The sequence below is a fragment of the Ovis canadensis genome, chromosome 14 (assembly GCF_042477335.2).
Source record: "Ovis canadensis isolate MfBH-ARS-UI-01 breed Bighorn chromosome 14, ARS-UI_OviCan_v2, whole genome shotgun sequence".
NCBI lineage: Eukaryota > Metazoa > Chordata > Mammalia > Artiodactyla > Bovidae > Ovis > Ovis canadensis.
The window spans coordinates 30,181,773-30,199,696 of NC_091258.1; the positions used below are offsets into that span (position 1 = coordinate 30,181,773).

The 17,924-nt window shown below is 40.7% G+C and overlaps 1 protein-coding gene across 1 annotated transcript in view; it reads right to left on the bottom strand.

Annotated features, from left to right (window-relative positions):
* Positions 1-17,924, bottom strand: part of N4BP1 (NEDD4 binding protein 1) — a 56,987-nt gene that overhangs the window by 12,431 nt on the left and 26,632 nt on the right. Inside the window, exons 2-3 of the mRNA XM_069549794.1 lie at positions 7,640-9,333; positions 1,073-1,203 (exon numbers count right to left, since the gene is read on the bottom strand). Coding sequence (XP_069405895.1) covers positions 1,073-1,203; positions 7,640-9,333 — 1,825 coding nt within the window. The remainder of the gene's footprint in view (positions 1-1,072; positions 1,204-7,639; positions 9,334-17,924) is intronic.

Sequence of the window (17,924 nt, forward strand, 5' to 3'; positions counted from 1 at the left end):
TCTGCCTTATTCTCAAGTACCCTCTGCTAGGACAAATACACTTCCCCTGAGGGAGGGAAGCTGGGATACCTGGGAAATGTACTTTCACCATTTCTATCCTCAACAGCAACTAAGTTTTATTACTTCCTGGTCAATGTGCTGCGTGGGTCCTGTTCTCACCCTTCCTCCTCCCAGTCTACCTTTTATTTCCAGGTAGTCTGATGCATCGGAGAAGGCAATGGCAGCCCACTTCAGTACTCTTGCCTGGAAAATCCCATGGACGGAGGAGCCTGGTAGGCTGCAGTCCATGGGGTCACTAAGAGTCGGACACGACTGAGCAACTTCACTTTCACTTTTCACTTCCATGCACTGGAGAAGGAAATGGCAACCCACTCCAGTATTGCCTGGAGAATCCCAGGGATGGGGGAGCCTGGTGGGCTGCCATCTATGGGGTCGCACAGAGTCAGACACGACTGAAGCGACTTAGCAGCAGCAGCAGCTGTCTGATGCATCAAGCTGCTTGGCACAGCCCTTTCACCAATCTTCCTATTAAGACCCAAGAAAAGAAAAACATTAACTTTCTCTGGGTATTTCAGGATCCATAATAAGTTAAAATCTTCCATGTGGGGTCTGCAGGTCAGCCATGCAGTACTACCCAGTGAACATAAATGACTTATATTAAGCTATTAAACAAACTGTTAAAAAGACATCTTATGTGAAGGTTCCAAATCTATCAAATGATCATTTTCAAAAATACTATTTAAAGAGGAAGAAACCTAGCATAGTAGAAAGACATATTTAATCAACTTTTTAGAAAGTCAAAGAAAATTTTTGTGATATATAATGAAGACTAACATAACTTTTTATAAACATCTATTAAACTTTCCATCCCTCCCCCAAGTATGTCTTATGCTATAACACTCTGTTCAACTGATTTTTTTTTTTTAACTGGGTCCAACAAATTTAGTTCTGTTTTTAAAGCTTTAAAGCTGCTGCCTATGGCACATGGCACTATTCTAAGTAGTGTGTGTTGCAATTAAGAGCCAACTGATTACCTAATTATTAGTAACCTGGAAAAATCAGTTCATCTCACCTGTGACATTAGGATCACGCCTTGTTCTCCACTGTGGAACAAATACAGTGATGTTTCTGTTGCCGAGCTTCCAAAAATATTCAACCGCAATTGCAATTCCACGACAAGAAAAGAACTTTTTCAGACCATGGCTATATGAAAATAAGTAAAATTTATTTCAGTTGAAAGCATGTTTCAAGCATGTTAAGTTTTACCAGAATAAAGTGAAAAAGTAAAATCCACAAACAACAAAAACAATTAGGACAATATTTCCTTTAACAGTCTGCTGCTTTGCAAAGCCAAGAGAAACCATGATAGGAGATGTGACTCAGTAGTTTCGTGATTTCTGTTTTATTTTATTCAGTTGCTTTGAGTGTGCTTCTGTGGTAGAGGGCAGTTTGAGCTTCGGGGCTATACTTGTTTACGAAACCTTTTATGTTTGGTTTTAGATGAAGAGCCCATTCTCGAGAGGCCTAGTCCACTGGCCTCTAAGAATCTTTAATGAATGTTAGAAGGACTTTGTGGCCGCAGCAGAAGCAGCTATGATCAGAATGATCCCGTGACATGTTCTCACCACAGCTCCCAGGGGTTTCAAATGCATCTGCCTCCATCCAGGAGGGCTGCATCCCCTCTCTGGACAACTGGGAAACCAACTCAGTTTACAGCTTCCAGGAAACAAGCTGACGGCAAGACTCACATGCAACTACCTGGGGGCCCTGGCATATGATTCTCGTGAGGGAAGCAGAAAGCAAGGGGAAAGTAATTAAACAAGGGACGGTACTGAACACGAGTGAGCACCAGACACGGCCGCACCACAGAACTGTCAACTCTAAGAGAGGGGCTGGAGCTAAGTTCCATGTTTACCAGAACAGGTGGTGGCCAGATCGAGCCCTTACTTTGTAACTCATGGTTCAGAGGATTAAAAACTGTTTCTCCACCCCAAAACCAACTTCAAAAGAAATGAAGAACAATATTTAAAAATTATTCTCCAGCAGTTAAGGAAAAGCAGAGGTTTTAACCCTTTCCACTATCGCCAGTGGTACTGTCCCCAACTAAATCTCCATTTTCATGGAGCAAGAATGGGCTGGACCTGTAACAAGCATCTAACATTCAGAGGAGTGGCTCAGAAATGCCTCCTTTTAGAGGCTAAAACCCACTCTTCTCAGTGAATCATAAATCAGAGACTGCACAGGCATCAGCTCCACACCGGGAAATGTACACAAGTAAACAAACCCATTCTTGATGAAATAACTTAGCAGTGGCTTGTTTATCTAAAAGCATTTAAATGAGGCAGGAATGTAGCAATATGGCATTTGCTCCTGGAAAATCGGCTTGAGGGGGGTAGTTTTTGTACAGAGGGTCTTAGTCTTGAGAGACATGCACTAAAAAAGCTTATTAAGTGCCTTCTTAGCTAATTCATCAGACACAAATGTATATCAACTCTTTTTCCTCTTTTCCTTAAATGTTTCTGTTGACAGCAACAGCAGAAACTAAGTGGAAATAAAGTCTCAGTCCATTCCTTTGGGTCCTGGTGGTTCAGATGGTAAAGAGTCTACCTGCAATGCAGGAGACCTGGGTTCAATCCCTGGGTCAGGAAGATCCCTGGAGAAGGGATGGCTACCACTCCAGTATTCTTGCATGGAGAATTTCATGGACAGAGGAGTTTGGTGGGCCAAAATCCACAGGGTCATGAAGAGTTGGACACAATCAAGCGACTAATGCTTTTCAAGGAAAAGGAGGGAAATATACTGCCCTGGAACCTCTCTCAAGCTTAGAGGGGGAAAGTGGAGTTTCTAGAAACATTAGCACGAAAACAAAATTCCAGGGGCTTCCCCGGTGGCTCAGTGGTAAAGAATCCACCTGCCGACGCAGAAGACATGGGTTTGATCACTCGTCTGAGAAGATCCCACAAGCCTAGGGGCAACTAGGCTCTTGACCCTGTGTTCTAGAGCCTGGAAGCCACAACTACTGAGCCCATGTGCCCAACTGCTGAAGCCTGTGTGCTCGAGAGCCTGTGCCCTGCGCAACAGGAAAAGCTACCACAAAGAGAAGCCTGCACACTGCAGCTAGGAGAGCCCCTGCTGTCCACAACTAGAGAAAAACCTGAACAGCAATGAAGAATCAGCACAGATTAAAAAAAAAAAATTCAAAGGGTTAGTTATCCTCAGTGATAAGAGCAAAACACTTTTAATACCCTGAAAAATTTCTAGAGCTGATTCAGGAATAAATTGCAGTTCAGACTTCTGGTAAAGAACATATGGACTAATCCAGAAAAGAAATAAATAAAATCAAGTAGAGCCAAATTACTGAGTTTAAAATAATAAGGTCCCACTTTTATTTTCATATCATAACCAAACAAAAGATGTGCTGTCTCCTAGCCTCTCTGTAATCACAAAAAAACAACTTGCTGACAGGTAAACATAGACCAACTGTCTTTTTTGACTCAGAGACAGAGGGCACACATACAATAATACCTCTCTACCCTGGTGAAGGCCAAAGCTCTGGGGTTCCCAGATGCAAATGGAGAATTAACAGATATTAAGCCTGAGAAGCCAGATGTGCAGGCTCTCAAGGGAGATTCTGTTTCCATATACTTGGAGACAAGTTACACCACTGTGTTGTTTCCCTCTTCTGTATTGTAGCAGTCAACTAGAAAGAAGAGGATTCAAAGCAGAGAGGAGATGGGTGATAAACACCTGATAAAAACGATGAAAATGCAGGGCCATCACAGAACCAGGCAGGGCAGTGTGGGGAAAGAGAGAAAAACCCTTTCTGAGTTACCCAGGAAAGAGTAATTCTTTTCTACAGCCTCCATGTAATAACAAGAGCCACGGAACCCTGATATACAAGACTACCGTGAAAAAATGGTTAAAACATATAGGCAAGTGAAGGGACAAACCTCATCTACATGGAAAATTATCTATTCAGATAAGTCAGGTGCTCTTTGCTGAAGTTTCAGACTGACAGAGACCAAATGTTATCTGGCCACTGCGGTGATGTCTAGCCATACACCACATACAATTTCCATTTACTCATCGTTTGACTCACTCACGGTGACAAAGGGGAAAAACCAAGTAGAGATATGCATAATCAGCAGCGTTAAGTAGGGTATTTCGGAATTTCTCACGGTGTGTTAGAAGCTGCAGACTTCACACTGGCCTGGCAAATAAATAAGGCTTTACAGAAACCCAGGGATGAGTGGGCTTGAGTGGCTTTAAGGAAGGGTTCAAACCTATTGCTCAAATACTCAAGTTTCCTTTTTAACTACTTCCCCAACTAGCTAGGTCAAGCTAGTGAAGTTTACTCAGCAGTGCTTAAGAAACTCAGGAGTAATGTATCCAGTGGCACTAAGGCCTAAAAATTCAATCTCAACGTCTGTGGGAAGAGGTGGGGTGCACGATGGCTCTGGAGAACTGTATCATGGGTCAAAACTTTGTAGCTGCATAATCTTGGACAAGATTTTCAAGCCATTTCATGTTATGTATATTACAGATAATTTTTATCTCACAAAACTGGTGTAAAGGTTATGTTTTAAAAGATAAAGTCAGTACCTGACATATAACAAGTGTTTCAGTTTTAAGATTCCAAATATTTGTTGAAATGTAATCCAAATTGATTTACTACAGCAACTGGAAGACCAAGCTATAAATAGGTGGTGAAAAGTCATTCAAACAATTCTAATCTTCATTAAGTCTTTAATTCATTCATTCATTCAACACATTGTCACCAAGTGGTTACTAATCCTTGGGGATAGTTCAGTGAGCCGAACACACATGAATCACTTCCTTTATGGAATTTATAGTCTATAATTCCCATTTAAACTGAAGCAGCTGATTTAGAATGATAATTTTTTTTCTGACTCAAAAAAATTGAGGTGAAATTCACACAATGTAAAATAATCATTTTAAAGTGAATTTAGTATATTCACAATGTTGTGCAACCACCATTTGTATCTTGTTCCAAAACATTTCCATCACCCCCCCAAAAAAAAAACCCCTGTACCCATTAAACAGTTTCTTCCAAGAATAAGAGTTAATTTTAATTACTGACATTTTGAGATCAATCTCCATTAAATTAAGTATAAGTCTGTCTGTCTAGGATAATATATCCTTTGTAAAAGAGTTGCTTTTAATTGACACATCTATGAATTCAAAGAAAATTAAAATCCTCTCAATCAGCCTGTGGTTTCCCTTAGTGCACTAATTCAGTGGTTTTCAAAAGAAATGGCACTGTACTGAAGGAGGTTAGGAATTATGTAACAGTGTTTTGGGGTGTCACAATGGCCTGGGGGCATTATGGGCAAAGTAGGAGGGACCAGATATGCAAAAACATCCTTTCTGTACAGCCAGTGTGACTCTATAAACTCCAACAGTAACTCCTCTGAGAAATACACTAGTTACTACAAAAAGGCTTTTTAAAAGTATCATTATCACCGTTCATTCCATCTTAATTTGCATTTCTTAGTCTTTGAACACCCAAATCTCTCCACATACAGAAAAATGAAAAAGGATTAATATTACTCATAATCGTGACCTAAATTTTATATCATCATTAGGCTCAAGAAATTGTTTAACAATGAGGAACTGCTGTCGGGCTTGGGCTGTGAGTAATTAAAATTGCACTTTACATTTTTACTTAGATAATGCCATACAGTTGTGGGCCATTTGCTGGGTTTCCCCCCAAAAGAACTGCCAAAAAACAAAGTGAAATGACAATAAACAGCATTATTTGGAAATGAAGACAACCAGATTATGTATTTTTACTGCCTATATTCACTTTTACATGTGAAGTGCTGGCATTTTCTTTTATTTTTGACAGCAAAGAACAGCACCATTCAAAAAAAATCAGAAGAATCTTTATATTTAAAAAATAGATACTAAAATATTAAAATATTTATAGATGGAAATGAGATATCTGAAAATTCCTTCAAAATGGGTGAAAGGCAGCAGGTGGGGTACAGATGAAACAAAGAGAAAGGACGAAACAAGACAAGCCATGAGTTGATAATTACTGAAGTTAGCTGATGGGTACATGTGAATCTCAAATGAATGTGAATCCCAACATGAATGGAATTCATCATATTATCTTCTTGTGAATTTCTCTGAAAATTATAACAAAAAATAACAAGTATGTAATAGATGCATAATAATAGTTTTCAATTCATTTTTCAATTTTATCAAGTATTCCTGAAAAATCAGGGGATTAATTGATGTTTTAGAACTCCTAGGAAAGAGGTCATATAAGCATCCAGCAATTCAGGAAAGTACATATAACCCTTAAACAACACAAGTTTGAACACAGGGTCCACTTAAACATGGACCTTTTCTCAATAGTAAATACTACAGTACTATAAGATACAGAACAGCTTCATGGAGGGCTGACAATAAGGTTAATTCTGACTATGCAGAGGGTCGATGGCCCCCAACCCCACAACCTTAGAGGGCCAACTGTATTTCAACTTCTCCTTCATTCCATGTCCAGATGCCCTTTTTCTTGAATTGCAACTACTTAAAATGCTAATCCCTTGGACTGCAAGGAGATCCAACCAGTCCATCCTAAAGGAGATCAGTCCTGAGTGTTCACTGGAAGGACTGATGTTGAAGCTGAAACTCCAATACTTTGGCCACCTGATGTGAAGAGCTGACTCATTTGAAAAGACCCTGATGCTGGGAGAGATTGAAGGCAGGGGGAGAAGGGCACGACAGAGGTTGAGATGGCTGGATGGCATCATCAACTCAATGGACATGAGCTTGAGTAAACTCTGGGAGTTGGTGATGGACAGGGAGGCCTGGTGTGCTGCGGTTCGTGGGGCCACAAAGAGTTGGACACAACTGAGCGACTGAACTGAACTAAAGACATCTTCAAAATCAGTTGAGTGACTGGTTTTGAAAACCAGGGAGAGATATTACCTAGCAGTTGTTCAAATAGCATGATAAAGATGTCCTTTAGCTCAGAGCAAAAGGTTGTATCAAGTGAAACCAAGCAGGCTGAAACCCGTCTGAGGTCAAAACAGCTGGTTCCCAGTGGGCGGAGACTCGACTCTGACCCCTACACTCTTCTTATATCAAACTGCCCCCTAAGAGTTCTAAGACAGGTTAAATAGAAACGATCATTTAACTTCTTTTACTATACAAACTTTCAGTAAGAGGAGAGGCCCATAAAGAAACTCAAACTGAAGAATTCCTTTGAAAGGAAACTGCTGTCACTCTTATCAACAAAAGTATTACAGAAATACATCACGCCTATTATCACTGCACATTCTTGGGTTAAGACCTGGCATGTACAGAAACAGAAAAAGAAATCCCATTTTTGTTTTAAGCTTCATCCTTGTATTCAGAACCCAGTGGTGTTAAGACAGCATTAAGAACTTGAGGATTTAAGTCTCTCTACTGCTTATCATTGGGAAATGCAATGTGAAAAGCCAAATTTTCCATCATTCCCTGTCCTCAGAAATATAGGTTTAGCAGAGTGAAGGAAGAGCCAGAGAATAGGGTCAACTACACACAGGATAGTTCCTATAAACACTGCAATTCTGAGACATGGCTAAGAGCCCTATTGAAAGCTATAATTTGAAGAGAGTGGACTTACGTAATCGCAACATTGCTTCCATCTATAACAATGTGCTTCAAATCCGTCCTCCCTGGTTCATTTTTTAATTCCAGCTTGTAGGGCACTTTCAGAGTATCTCGAAATCTTTGAACCCCCGTAACTGAGCAATCAATATGCTCAGAAGGTCCCGCCAACCTAGCATCAGTAACTGAAGGTAACAGCTGGGAGAGTGGCATCGGTGGAGAAAGGGGTGGACAGCCGGGCTTAGACTGAGGAGAGCTACAACACCTGGAGCGGTTTTCAGAGGCAGACTTCACACTATTTGGAAGCAAAGGTTCTGCTTGCTGCTGCAAACCGTTTTCAGGAAAAACCGGAATTCTGGGCTGGTGACTTGAAGCTCCTCTTGAAACAAAACTGACAACTTCTTTGGGACTTGAAGGGACAACAGAGGGTAAAAGGCCATCAGTCTCAAGGTCTATGTTACAAATGTAGTTCTGATTTGAACTCCAGATTTCTTGTTTCTGTTCTATCGGCACTGTTCTGAAAGTATCAATTTTGCAATTTGAGGTACATGGTTTTGATTCAACTCTGAATGGTAACTGAGAAAAATTTTCCACCATATTTTGCTGTGTGTGAGTTTGTGTTTTCTTTGGAGTGGAATCTGCTGCAAGCTCATTTATGCTGCTACAAACACCTTTATTTTTGGTTCTGTTGGTCTCTGGATACACACTACCAGGTGAAAATTCTCTGTCTCCTTGGAATCTCTTATTTTCTTTTTCAATTTCCTCCAAGAGTAATAATGGTTCAGTAGATGGCCCATACTCCCTAATGACCTTTTCAACAATTTCTTGGGAGTAGCCCATGGTTTTAAAAAAGTTCACGAGAATGTTGTACTCCATTTCCTCAGTAGTGTCTTTTACGTCTGGACTTAAATTTTCGGCCTCAGTGGAAGAATCAGAGACGTCAGTGATTACACTTCCAGCTAATGTCTTACCATCATGTAGAAGCTCTCCCTCTTCAACATTTTCCAAAGAAAACTGTTTCTTGGTATGCCTTTCTTCAGAATCAGAAAACCTCCTCTTGTGACAAACTCTGTCTTTGGAAAGTGCCTCTTCATCTGGGGTTACACCATTCATTGGAACAAAAAGTACATCTTGTGAACTAGAAAAGACTGTGTCCATTTGTTTTGTAAGCTCAGAAACGGGAGTCCCCGCTTTATTTCTTGCATCTTCCTGCAAAACAGTTTCATCTCTGGAAATAGTCAGCCCTGTGGCAGCATTCTGTGTAAACTCTCCTTGCGTAGAATCTCTAATTTCAACATCATCATCATCTCCTGTTTCAAACAGATTCTCCTCACCTTGGGTGAGTGCCAAGAGTTCTTTTTTCAAGGAAGTGGGTAAAATTAACAAATCCATTGTGTAACTGTCTGCACGAGCTTCAACAAATTGTTTAAATTCCCTTTTTACCTCTGATTCTTTCTGGCTGTTGGGTAGGTTCTCATTATTCTCAAAGAGCTTTACAAACTGCTGAATGTGACTCCGAGCCATGACCACAGCTTCGGCACTTCCTCTGATGCCAAGGAGACCGATGTCGAGAATGCAGAGATCGGCACAGGTGTCCTGAATCAAGCTCTTCAGAAATAGGCTCTGTGCCCCAACAAAAATGCAGTGCATGGCCTTGGGGTAACATTCTCTTTCTTCTAGTTCAGGTTCACAAATTCCTTTAATATATTCCTGTAAAGAAAAGATAAGAAATTAGATCAATTTATAAAAGCACTTTACAGCACATATTATGTTACATATGAAATACAAATACCAAACCTTACAAAAGTCAAAAGCCTACTAATATCTTTGAAAAAAAAACATGTTTTTAAAACCAAAGATATAAGCTGTTTTAATTGTTTTCAGAGGAACTGAAAACTCTGCATCTAAGCATAAAAGGCAGGTATTTGTAACATTTTCAATAGTGTATCTTACAATGCAATCTTTAGGAGTTTGCCCAGCTGCACAGTTGATAATGACCAAGACTAGATTTATTTATGCCTATAAAGAATAAATATCTTTGCTTGCTACTAGTTGTCATTTATTACTACTATGACATAATTCAGAGAGGAGTTAAGTCAAAGGATTTACTCTAAAACAAACCTTGGCTTTTTCTTTGCGACTACTGTTTCCAGATAAAACAGACTGATTTTTGAAGACATTTAAAATATGACCAGTTTAACAACAAAATTTGCCTAGCTGGCTGGAACAATGTATATACCCTACGTAATTTTATGTCTGTTTTCTGAGAATGACCAGGCTACTGAAATGTGGATCTAAATATAAAGAACCAGAGAATGCTGAATAGTGCCGCCATTCGCAGACATGAAGCCATAGTTTCTAGTGAAATCTGGTACTGAAAGAGGCCTGTACGAGGTAAGAAAGGGAACTGGGTTCTTGAGCAATTTGGTTGCCACTGGAGGGAGAAGTGTGAATCAAGTAAACATGTGAGCCCTCAGACCCACAGTGGAACATAGTTCTTAGTAACTTGGGCACTGGAGTCAGTTCCCAGGCTCAAATTGCAGCCATACAACTGGTGACCTTGCTCAAGTTACCCAACCCTTCTCAGCCCGGTTTCTGCAACTATGAAAGAGAGAGAGAGAGGCTAGTGCCATTTCATAGGTGCTGTGAAGAAATTCAATTAAATAATGAATGTAAAGTTCTAACAAAAGGGTGTCATAAGTGCTTTCCAAATAATAGAAACACTGTTACTTTAAATTATCAGTGAAAGCTTTCTGGACAGACAGCCTGGGGATACCCAATCTAAACTTTAAACTAAAATCGGAACGGTGTTATTCAAAACAATGCTATTTAAAAGTTCAACCTATGTAGTTATGAGGCTTTACAAACCTGCACCTACCATGTAGTATACGTATTACAATGGCCACGTAACTCCTACTATAATTTATATACAAATGTATACATATTCCATGTTTACACAATTAGAATACAAAATTCCTGATGAGGAGATGAAACATAAGGAATACAAGGAAAACAAGGGGAAAAGCTCGACCCAAGTAGTATAATGTTCAGTCATGAGTTCTTTATTTCCTTAGGTTCCTTTGGATAAACCTGGAATATTTGTGGGCTTGTTAGTAAAGAATAAAAATAACTGATGCTGGACAGAGGAGCCTTAACAGAAAAAAGAACAATTTATTAGAGCTACTTTTGTGAGAGCTGGACTATGAAGAAAGCTGAGTGCTGAAGAATTGATGCTTTTGAACTGTGGTGTTGGAGAAGATTCTTCAAGAGTCCCTGGGACTGCAAGGAGATCCAACCAGTCATTCCTAAAGGAGATCAGTCCTGGGTGTTCATTGGAAGGACTGATGCTGAAGCTGAAGCTCCAATACTTTGGCTACCTGGTGTGAAGAGCTGACTCCTTGGAAAAGACCCTGATACTGGGAAAGACTGAAGGTGGGAGGAGAAGGGGATGACAGAAGATGAGACGGTTGGATGGCATCACCAACTCAATGGACATGAGTTTGCGTAAACTCCGCAAGATGGCGATGGACAGGGAGGCCTGGCGCCCTGCAGTTCATGGGGTCACAAAGAGTTGGACACAACTGAGTGAACTGAACTGACTTTTGTACCATGGTAATTGTGTTAAACACAAAATACAGTTATCAACTGTCCTTTTTCCCTAGATGTGCAAGCAGCGTTAAATATTAACGTGAGCGTCTATTTAAGATTTCCAAATGGGCAACATTTCACTATCACTTGTTTGAACTTATGCTGCATGTAGACTGTGGTCTGAAGTTTTTTATTTTGAAATTGCAAAGGAAGTTGTAAAGATAGTATATAAAAGTTCTGTGTACTCTTTACCCAATTTCCTCCAATCATTACATAATACATATTAATAATTGCAGTACAAAATCAAAACCAGGACATTTACATTTATACAGTGAGTGCACACAGTTCTATGCCATTTTACCACAAGTATTGCTGTTCAGTCACTCAGTCATGCCTGACTCTTTGTGACCCCATAGACTGCAGCAAACCAGGCTTCCCTGTCCTTCACTATCTCCAAGAGTTTGCTCAAACTCATGTCCATTGAGTCAGTGATGCCATTTAACCATCTCATCCTCTGTCGTCACCTTCTCCTCCTGCCTTCGATCTTTCCCAGCATCAGGGTTTTTTCCCCTATTGAGTCGGTCTTCACATCAGGTGGTCAAAGTACTGGAGCTTCAGCTTCAGCATCAGTCCTTCCAATGAATGTTTGAGATTGATTTCCTTTACGATTGACTGGTTTGATCTCTTTGCAGTCCAAGGGACACTCAAGAGTCTTCTCCAACACCACAGTTTGAAAGAATCAATTCTTTGGCACTCAGCCTTCTTTATGGTCCAACTCTCAGATCCGTACATGACTAGCAGAAAAACCATAGCTTTGACTATATGGACCTTTGTCAGCCAAGTAATGTCTCTGCTTTTTCATACACTGTCTAGGTTTGTCACAGCTTTTCCTCCAAGGAGCAGGCGTCTTTTAATTCACAAGTATAGATTTCATGAAAACACCACTTCAATCAAGACACAGAATTATCACTACAAAGATTTCCTCCATGTTATCCTTTTATAATCACACTTTACTGCACTTCCATCTACTATGCCTACCCTTGGCAACCACTAATCTGTGATTTTGAGAATGTTATATAAACAGACTCATACCATATGTGACTCTTGAGACTGGCTTTTTTCACTCAATGTAACTCTTTAAAATCCATCCAAGTTGGTGCTTGTACCACCAGTTCATTTCTTGTTACCACTGAGAACTACTCTACAACATGGATTATTTATTTGGTTGCGTCGGGCCTCAGCTGTAGGACACGGGACCGTCGTGTCATGTGGGATCTTCTGCTTCAGGTGGCACACGGACTCTCTAGTTGCCGTATGCAGGGCTTAGCTGCTCTGCGGACCTCCCCTGCATCGCAAGGCGGACTCTTACCTAACAGGCCACCAGGGAAGTCCTCTTAACTAGTTTTCTAATCATCTGTCTACTGAGGGACATTTCGGTTGCTCCTGTTTGGGGCTATTACAAATAAAGATGCTCTGAACAATCATGTACAGGTTTTAATGTGGACCTACATTTTCATTTCTCTGAATAAATGCCCAGGAGTGCAACTGTTGGGTGCTATGTTAAGTACATGTTTAGTTTTACAAGGAACTGCCAAAGTATGTTCCAGAACAACTAAACCATTTTATGTTCCTATTAGCAATGTATAAAAGATCCACTTTCTCTGCATCCTTCCCAGAATTTGGTATTGCCACTAGCTTTTATTTTAGAAATTCTAGTAAGAGTTTTTCCCGCGTACTTCAGTTAGTAAAGAATCTGCCTGCAATGCAGGAGACCTGGGTTTGATCCCTGGATCAGGAAGATTCCCTTGAGGAGAGCATGGCAACCCACTCCAGTATTCTCACCTGGAGAATCCCATGGACAGAGGAGCCTGGCAGTCTACAGTCCATGGGGTCCCAAAGAGTTGGATATAACTTAGCAACTAGACCAAACCAGTAAGAGTGCAGTGTACCTCATCATGGTCTTTGCCATTTCCCTAATGGCAAGTAATGCTGAACGTTCTGCATATTCTATTTACCATCTATAGTCCCTCTTGGGTGAACTGTTTGCTCATTTCTTTTAGATCATTTTCTAAAAATGGACTGTGTAGATTTTACTATTGAACTTTGAAAGTTCATGTATTCTAGACATGAATACTTTGTGAAGTAAGAGGCTGGCATTTTTTTCTCCTATAGCTTGTTTCATCCTCTTAACAGGATCTTTTGTGACAGGAAACATTTTTCATATTAATGAAGTCCATTTATTGGTTTTTTCCTTTACCAAGCCTTAGGTCCCAAAGACTTCTTGTGTGTCAGCATCTGAAAGTTGTACGTTTAAATCTAGAATCCATTTTGAGTTAATTTTAGTATCAAATGCAAGGTTTAAGCCAAGGTTCATGTTTTTGGTTGTGGTTATCTAGCAGCTCTAGCATCATTTCCTGAGAAGACTATCTTTTCTCTATTAAGTTGCTTTTGTGTGTTCGTCAAATATCAGCTGGCCATACTTGTGTGGGGCTATTTCTGGGTTCCTGATTCTGTTCCATCAACTTATGAATTTATCCCTTCACCAACACCACACCAATACCACACAGTATCAACTACTGTAATTATATAATCTCTTGAAACTGGGTAGTGACTGTGTCCACATTTTTCTTCTTTTAAAAATTATTTTCAGCTGTTCTACTTCCTTTGCCTTTCCGTATCAAATTTTAATCTTATTTAGCAATTACATTAAATTTACACTTTGATTTGAGGATAAGTTACGTCTGTAGACTCTTGCATGAACATGCTGGCTCTTCATTTCTCTAGATCTTTGCTTTCTTTCATCACTGTTTCATAGTTTGGGGCATACAAGTCCTATACATGTTTCGTGAGGTTTACACCCAAGTTTTTCCTGTTTTTGAGTAACTGAACATGGCACTGCATTTTAATTTTGGTTCCTATGTGTTCACTGCTAATACACAGAAATACAACTGACTTTTGTATGCTGACCATATATCTGGTGACCCTGCTGACCCGATTTCTAATTCTAGGAGTTTTCTATATTCCCTGGAGTATTCCAGTTAGATAGTCACATCATGTAGATTTTTTTTTCCTCGCCTATATGCCTTTTACTTTCCTACCTTACTGTCCCAGCTATAACTTTCAGCACGTGCCAAAGAGCAGTCAGGAGAGGTGGCATGCTTCTTTCGATCACAAGCTATAAAGAAAACATGCAGTCTTTCACCACCAAGTTAGATTTCTGTATATATTCTTTATCACATTAAGGACTGTTGTTGTTCAGTTGCTAAGCTATGTCTGACATTCTTTGATCCCATGCACACCAGGCTTCCCTGTCCTTCACTATCTTCCAGTTTGCATGAATTCATGTCCATTGAGCTGGTGATGCCATTTAACCATTTCATTCTCTGCCATTCCCTTCTCTTTTTGCCTTCAATCTTTCCTATAATCAGGGTCTTTTCCAATGTCAGCGCTTTGAAGCAGGTGGCCAAAATACTGGAGCTTCAGCATCAGACCTTCCAGTGAGAATTCAAGGTTGATTTCCTTTAGGATGGACTGGTTGGATCTCCTTGCAGTTCAAGGGACTCTCAAGAGTCTTCTCCAGCACCACAATTCAAAAGCGTCAATTCTTCGGCACTCAGCCTTCTTTACAGTGCTCCGTACACGACTACTGGAAAACCACAGCTTTGACTAGAGGGACTTGTGTTGGCAAAGTGATGTCCCTGCTTTTTAAAACACTGTCTATTTTTGTCATAGCTTTCCTTCCAACGAGCAAATGCCTTTTAATTCCATGGCTGTAGTCACCATCCACAGTGATTCTGGAGCCTAAGAAAGTAAAATCTGTCACTATTTGCACTTTTCACCCCATCTATTTGCCATGAAGTGATGGGACCAGATGGTACCATCTTATTTTTCTGAATGTTGAGTTTTAAGCCAGTTTTTTCACTATCCTCTTTTGCCCTCACCAGGAGGCACTTTAGTTTCTCTTCACTTTCTGCCATTAGAATAGTACCATCTGCGAGGTTACTGATATTTCTCCCAGCAATAGTGATTCCACCTTGTGGTTCATCCAGCCCAGCATGCCGTGTGATATACTCTGCATAGAAATTAAATAAGCAGGGTAATAATTACAGCCTTGTTGTACATCTTTCCCAATTTGGAACCAGTCAGTTGTACCATGTAGGGTTCTAACTGTTGCTTCCTGACCTGCATCAAGTTTCCAAGGAGGCAGGTAAGGAGATCTGGTATTCTGTCTCTTCCAGAATTTTCCACGGTTTGTTGTGATCCACAGAGTCAAAAACTTCAGTGGAGTCAATGAGGCAGAAGTAGATGTTTCTCTGCAATTCCCTTACTTTCTCTATGATCCAGCGGATGTTGGCAATTTGATCTCTGACTCCTCTGCCTTTTCTAAATCCAGCCTGTACATCTGGAAGTTCTTGGTTCATGTATTGTTGAAGCCTAGCTTGAAGGATTTTGAGTATAACCTTACTAGCATGTCAAGTGAGCGCAGCCCTACAATAGTTAGAACATTCTTTGGCATTGCCCTTCTTTGGGATTGGAATAAAAACTGACCTTTTCCAGTCCTGTGGCCACCGCTGAGTTTTCCAAATTTGCTGGCATGTTGAGTGCAGCAATTTAACAGGATCATCTTTTCGGATTAGAAATAGCTCATCTGGAATTCCATTATCTCCACTAGCTTTGTTTGTAATTATGCTTCCTAAGGCCCTCTTGACTTCACACTCCAGAAAGTCTGGCTCTATCTGACTGACCACACCATCGTGGTTATTAAGACCTTTCTTGTATAGTTTCTCTGTGTATTCTTGCCACCTCTTCTTTTTTGGGGGACAGTTTTAGTCATCACCTTCTGTATAATGCTACGAACCTCTGTCCATAGTTCTCAGGCACTCTGTTTACTAGACTTAATCCCTTGAATCTATTCATCATCTCCACTGTGTAATCTGGGGTGCCATCTGCCCTGGGCAGCAGATTGGTCCTAAAGCAGCGGGTGGCAGGGAAGAAGTGAGGTGCCCTCTGCTCCTGGGGAGCAGAATGGCCCGAGGCGGCCAGCAGCAGTTGTGGGGCCGGGGAGCCCTCTGCTCCTGGGCGTCCTCCAACATCGGCTCCAGCCTTCTCCAGATCCCTTCCCGGTGACTCCAGCAGGGCCTCTGCCTTGGCCCCTAAGTGGTACGCTGACTAACACTGAACGGCCAGTGAAGGTTTACGCACTCAATAAGGCAGTGGGACAACCAGTGTGCCAGGCATGCCATCTAGCTATGTGGAGTAGCTAAAAGGCACGTCCCTGCTAGTCAGGGCCTGATAAAACGTGGTCGACTGGAGAAGGGAATGGCAACCACTTCAGTATTCTTGCCTTAAAACTCTATGAACAGTATGAAAAGGCCAAAAGATATGACACTGAAAGATGAACTCCCCAGGTTGGTAGGTGTCCAATATGCTACTGGACGAAGCTACTGGGGAAGAGTGAGGAAAGAGCTCCAAAAACAATTAAGAGGCTGAGCCAAAGCGATGACAATGCCCAGTTGTGGATGTGTTTGGTGGTGAAAGTAAAAGTTTGATGTTGTAAAGAACAATACTGCATAGCAACCTGGAATGTTAGGTCCATGAATCAAGGTAAATTGGAAGTGGTCAAACAGAATATGGCAAGAGTGAACATCAACATTTTATGAACCAGTGAACTAAAATGGATGGGAATGAGCAAATTTAATTCAGATAACTATTATATCTACTACTGTGTGCAAGAATCGCTTAGAAGAAATGGACTAGCCCTTATAGTCCACAAAAAGAGTCCAAAATGCAGTTCCTAGATGCAATCTCAGAAACAACAGAATGATCTCAGTTCATTTCCAATGCAAACCATTCAACATCACAGTAATCCAAGTCTATCCCCCAACCAGTAATGCCAAAGAAGCTGCAGTTAAACAATTCTCTGAGACCTACAAGACCTCCTAGATCTACCAAAAAAAAAAGATGTCCTTTTCATCATGGAGGACTGGAATACAAAAGTAGGAAGTCAAGAGATACGTGGAATAACAGGCATATTCAGGGTTACAAAATGAAGCAGGGCAAAGGCTAACAGTTTTGTCAACAGAACGCACCAGTCATAGCAAACACCCTCTTCCAATAACACAAGAGATGACTCCACACATGTACATCACCAGATGATCAATACCAAAATCAGACTGATTATATTTTTTGCAGCCAAAGATGGAGAAGCTCTAAACACTCAGCTAAAACAAGATCTGGAGTTGGCTGTGGCTCAGATTATCAGCTCCCTATTGCAAAATTTAGGCTCAAACTGAATAAGTAGGGAAAACCACTAGGCCATTCAGGTATGGCCTAAATCAAATCCCTTATGATTATTCGGTGGAGGTAACAAATAGATTCAAGGGACTAGATCCGGTAGACAGAGTGCTGAAGAATTATAGATGGAGGTTTGTACCACTGTACAGGAGGTGGTGACTAAAAGCATCCCCAAGGAAAAGAAATGCAAGAAGGTCAAGTGGTTTTCTCAGGAGGTCTTACAAATAGTTGAGAAAAGAAGAAAAGTGAAAGGCAAAGGAGAAAGGGAAAGATATACCCAATTGAATGCAGAGTTCCAGAGAATAGCAAAAAGAGATAAAAAAGACTTTCATGAACAAAGCAAAGCAATAGAGGGAAACAATAGAATGGGAAAGACTAGAGATCTCTTCAAGAAAACTGGAGATACCCAGGAAACAGTT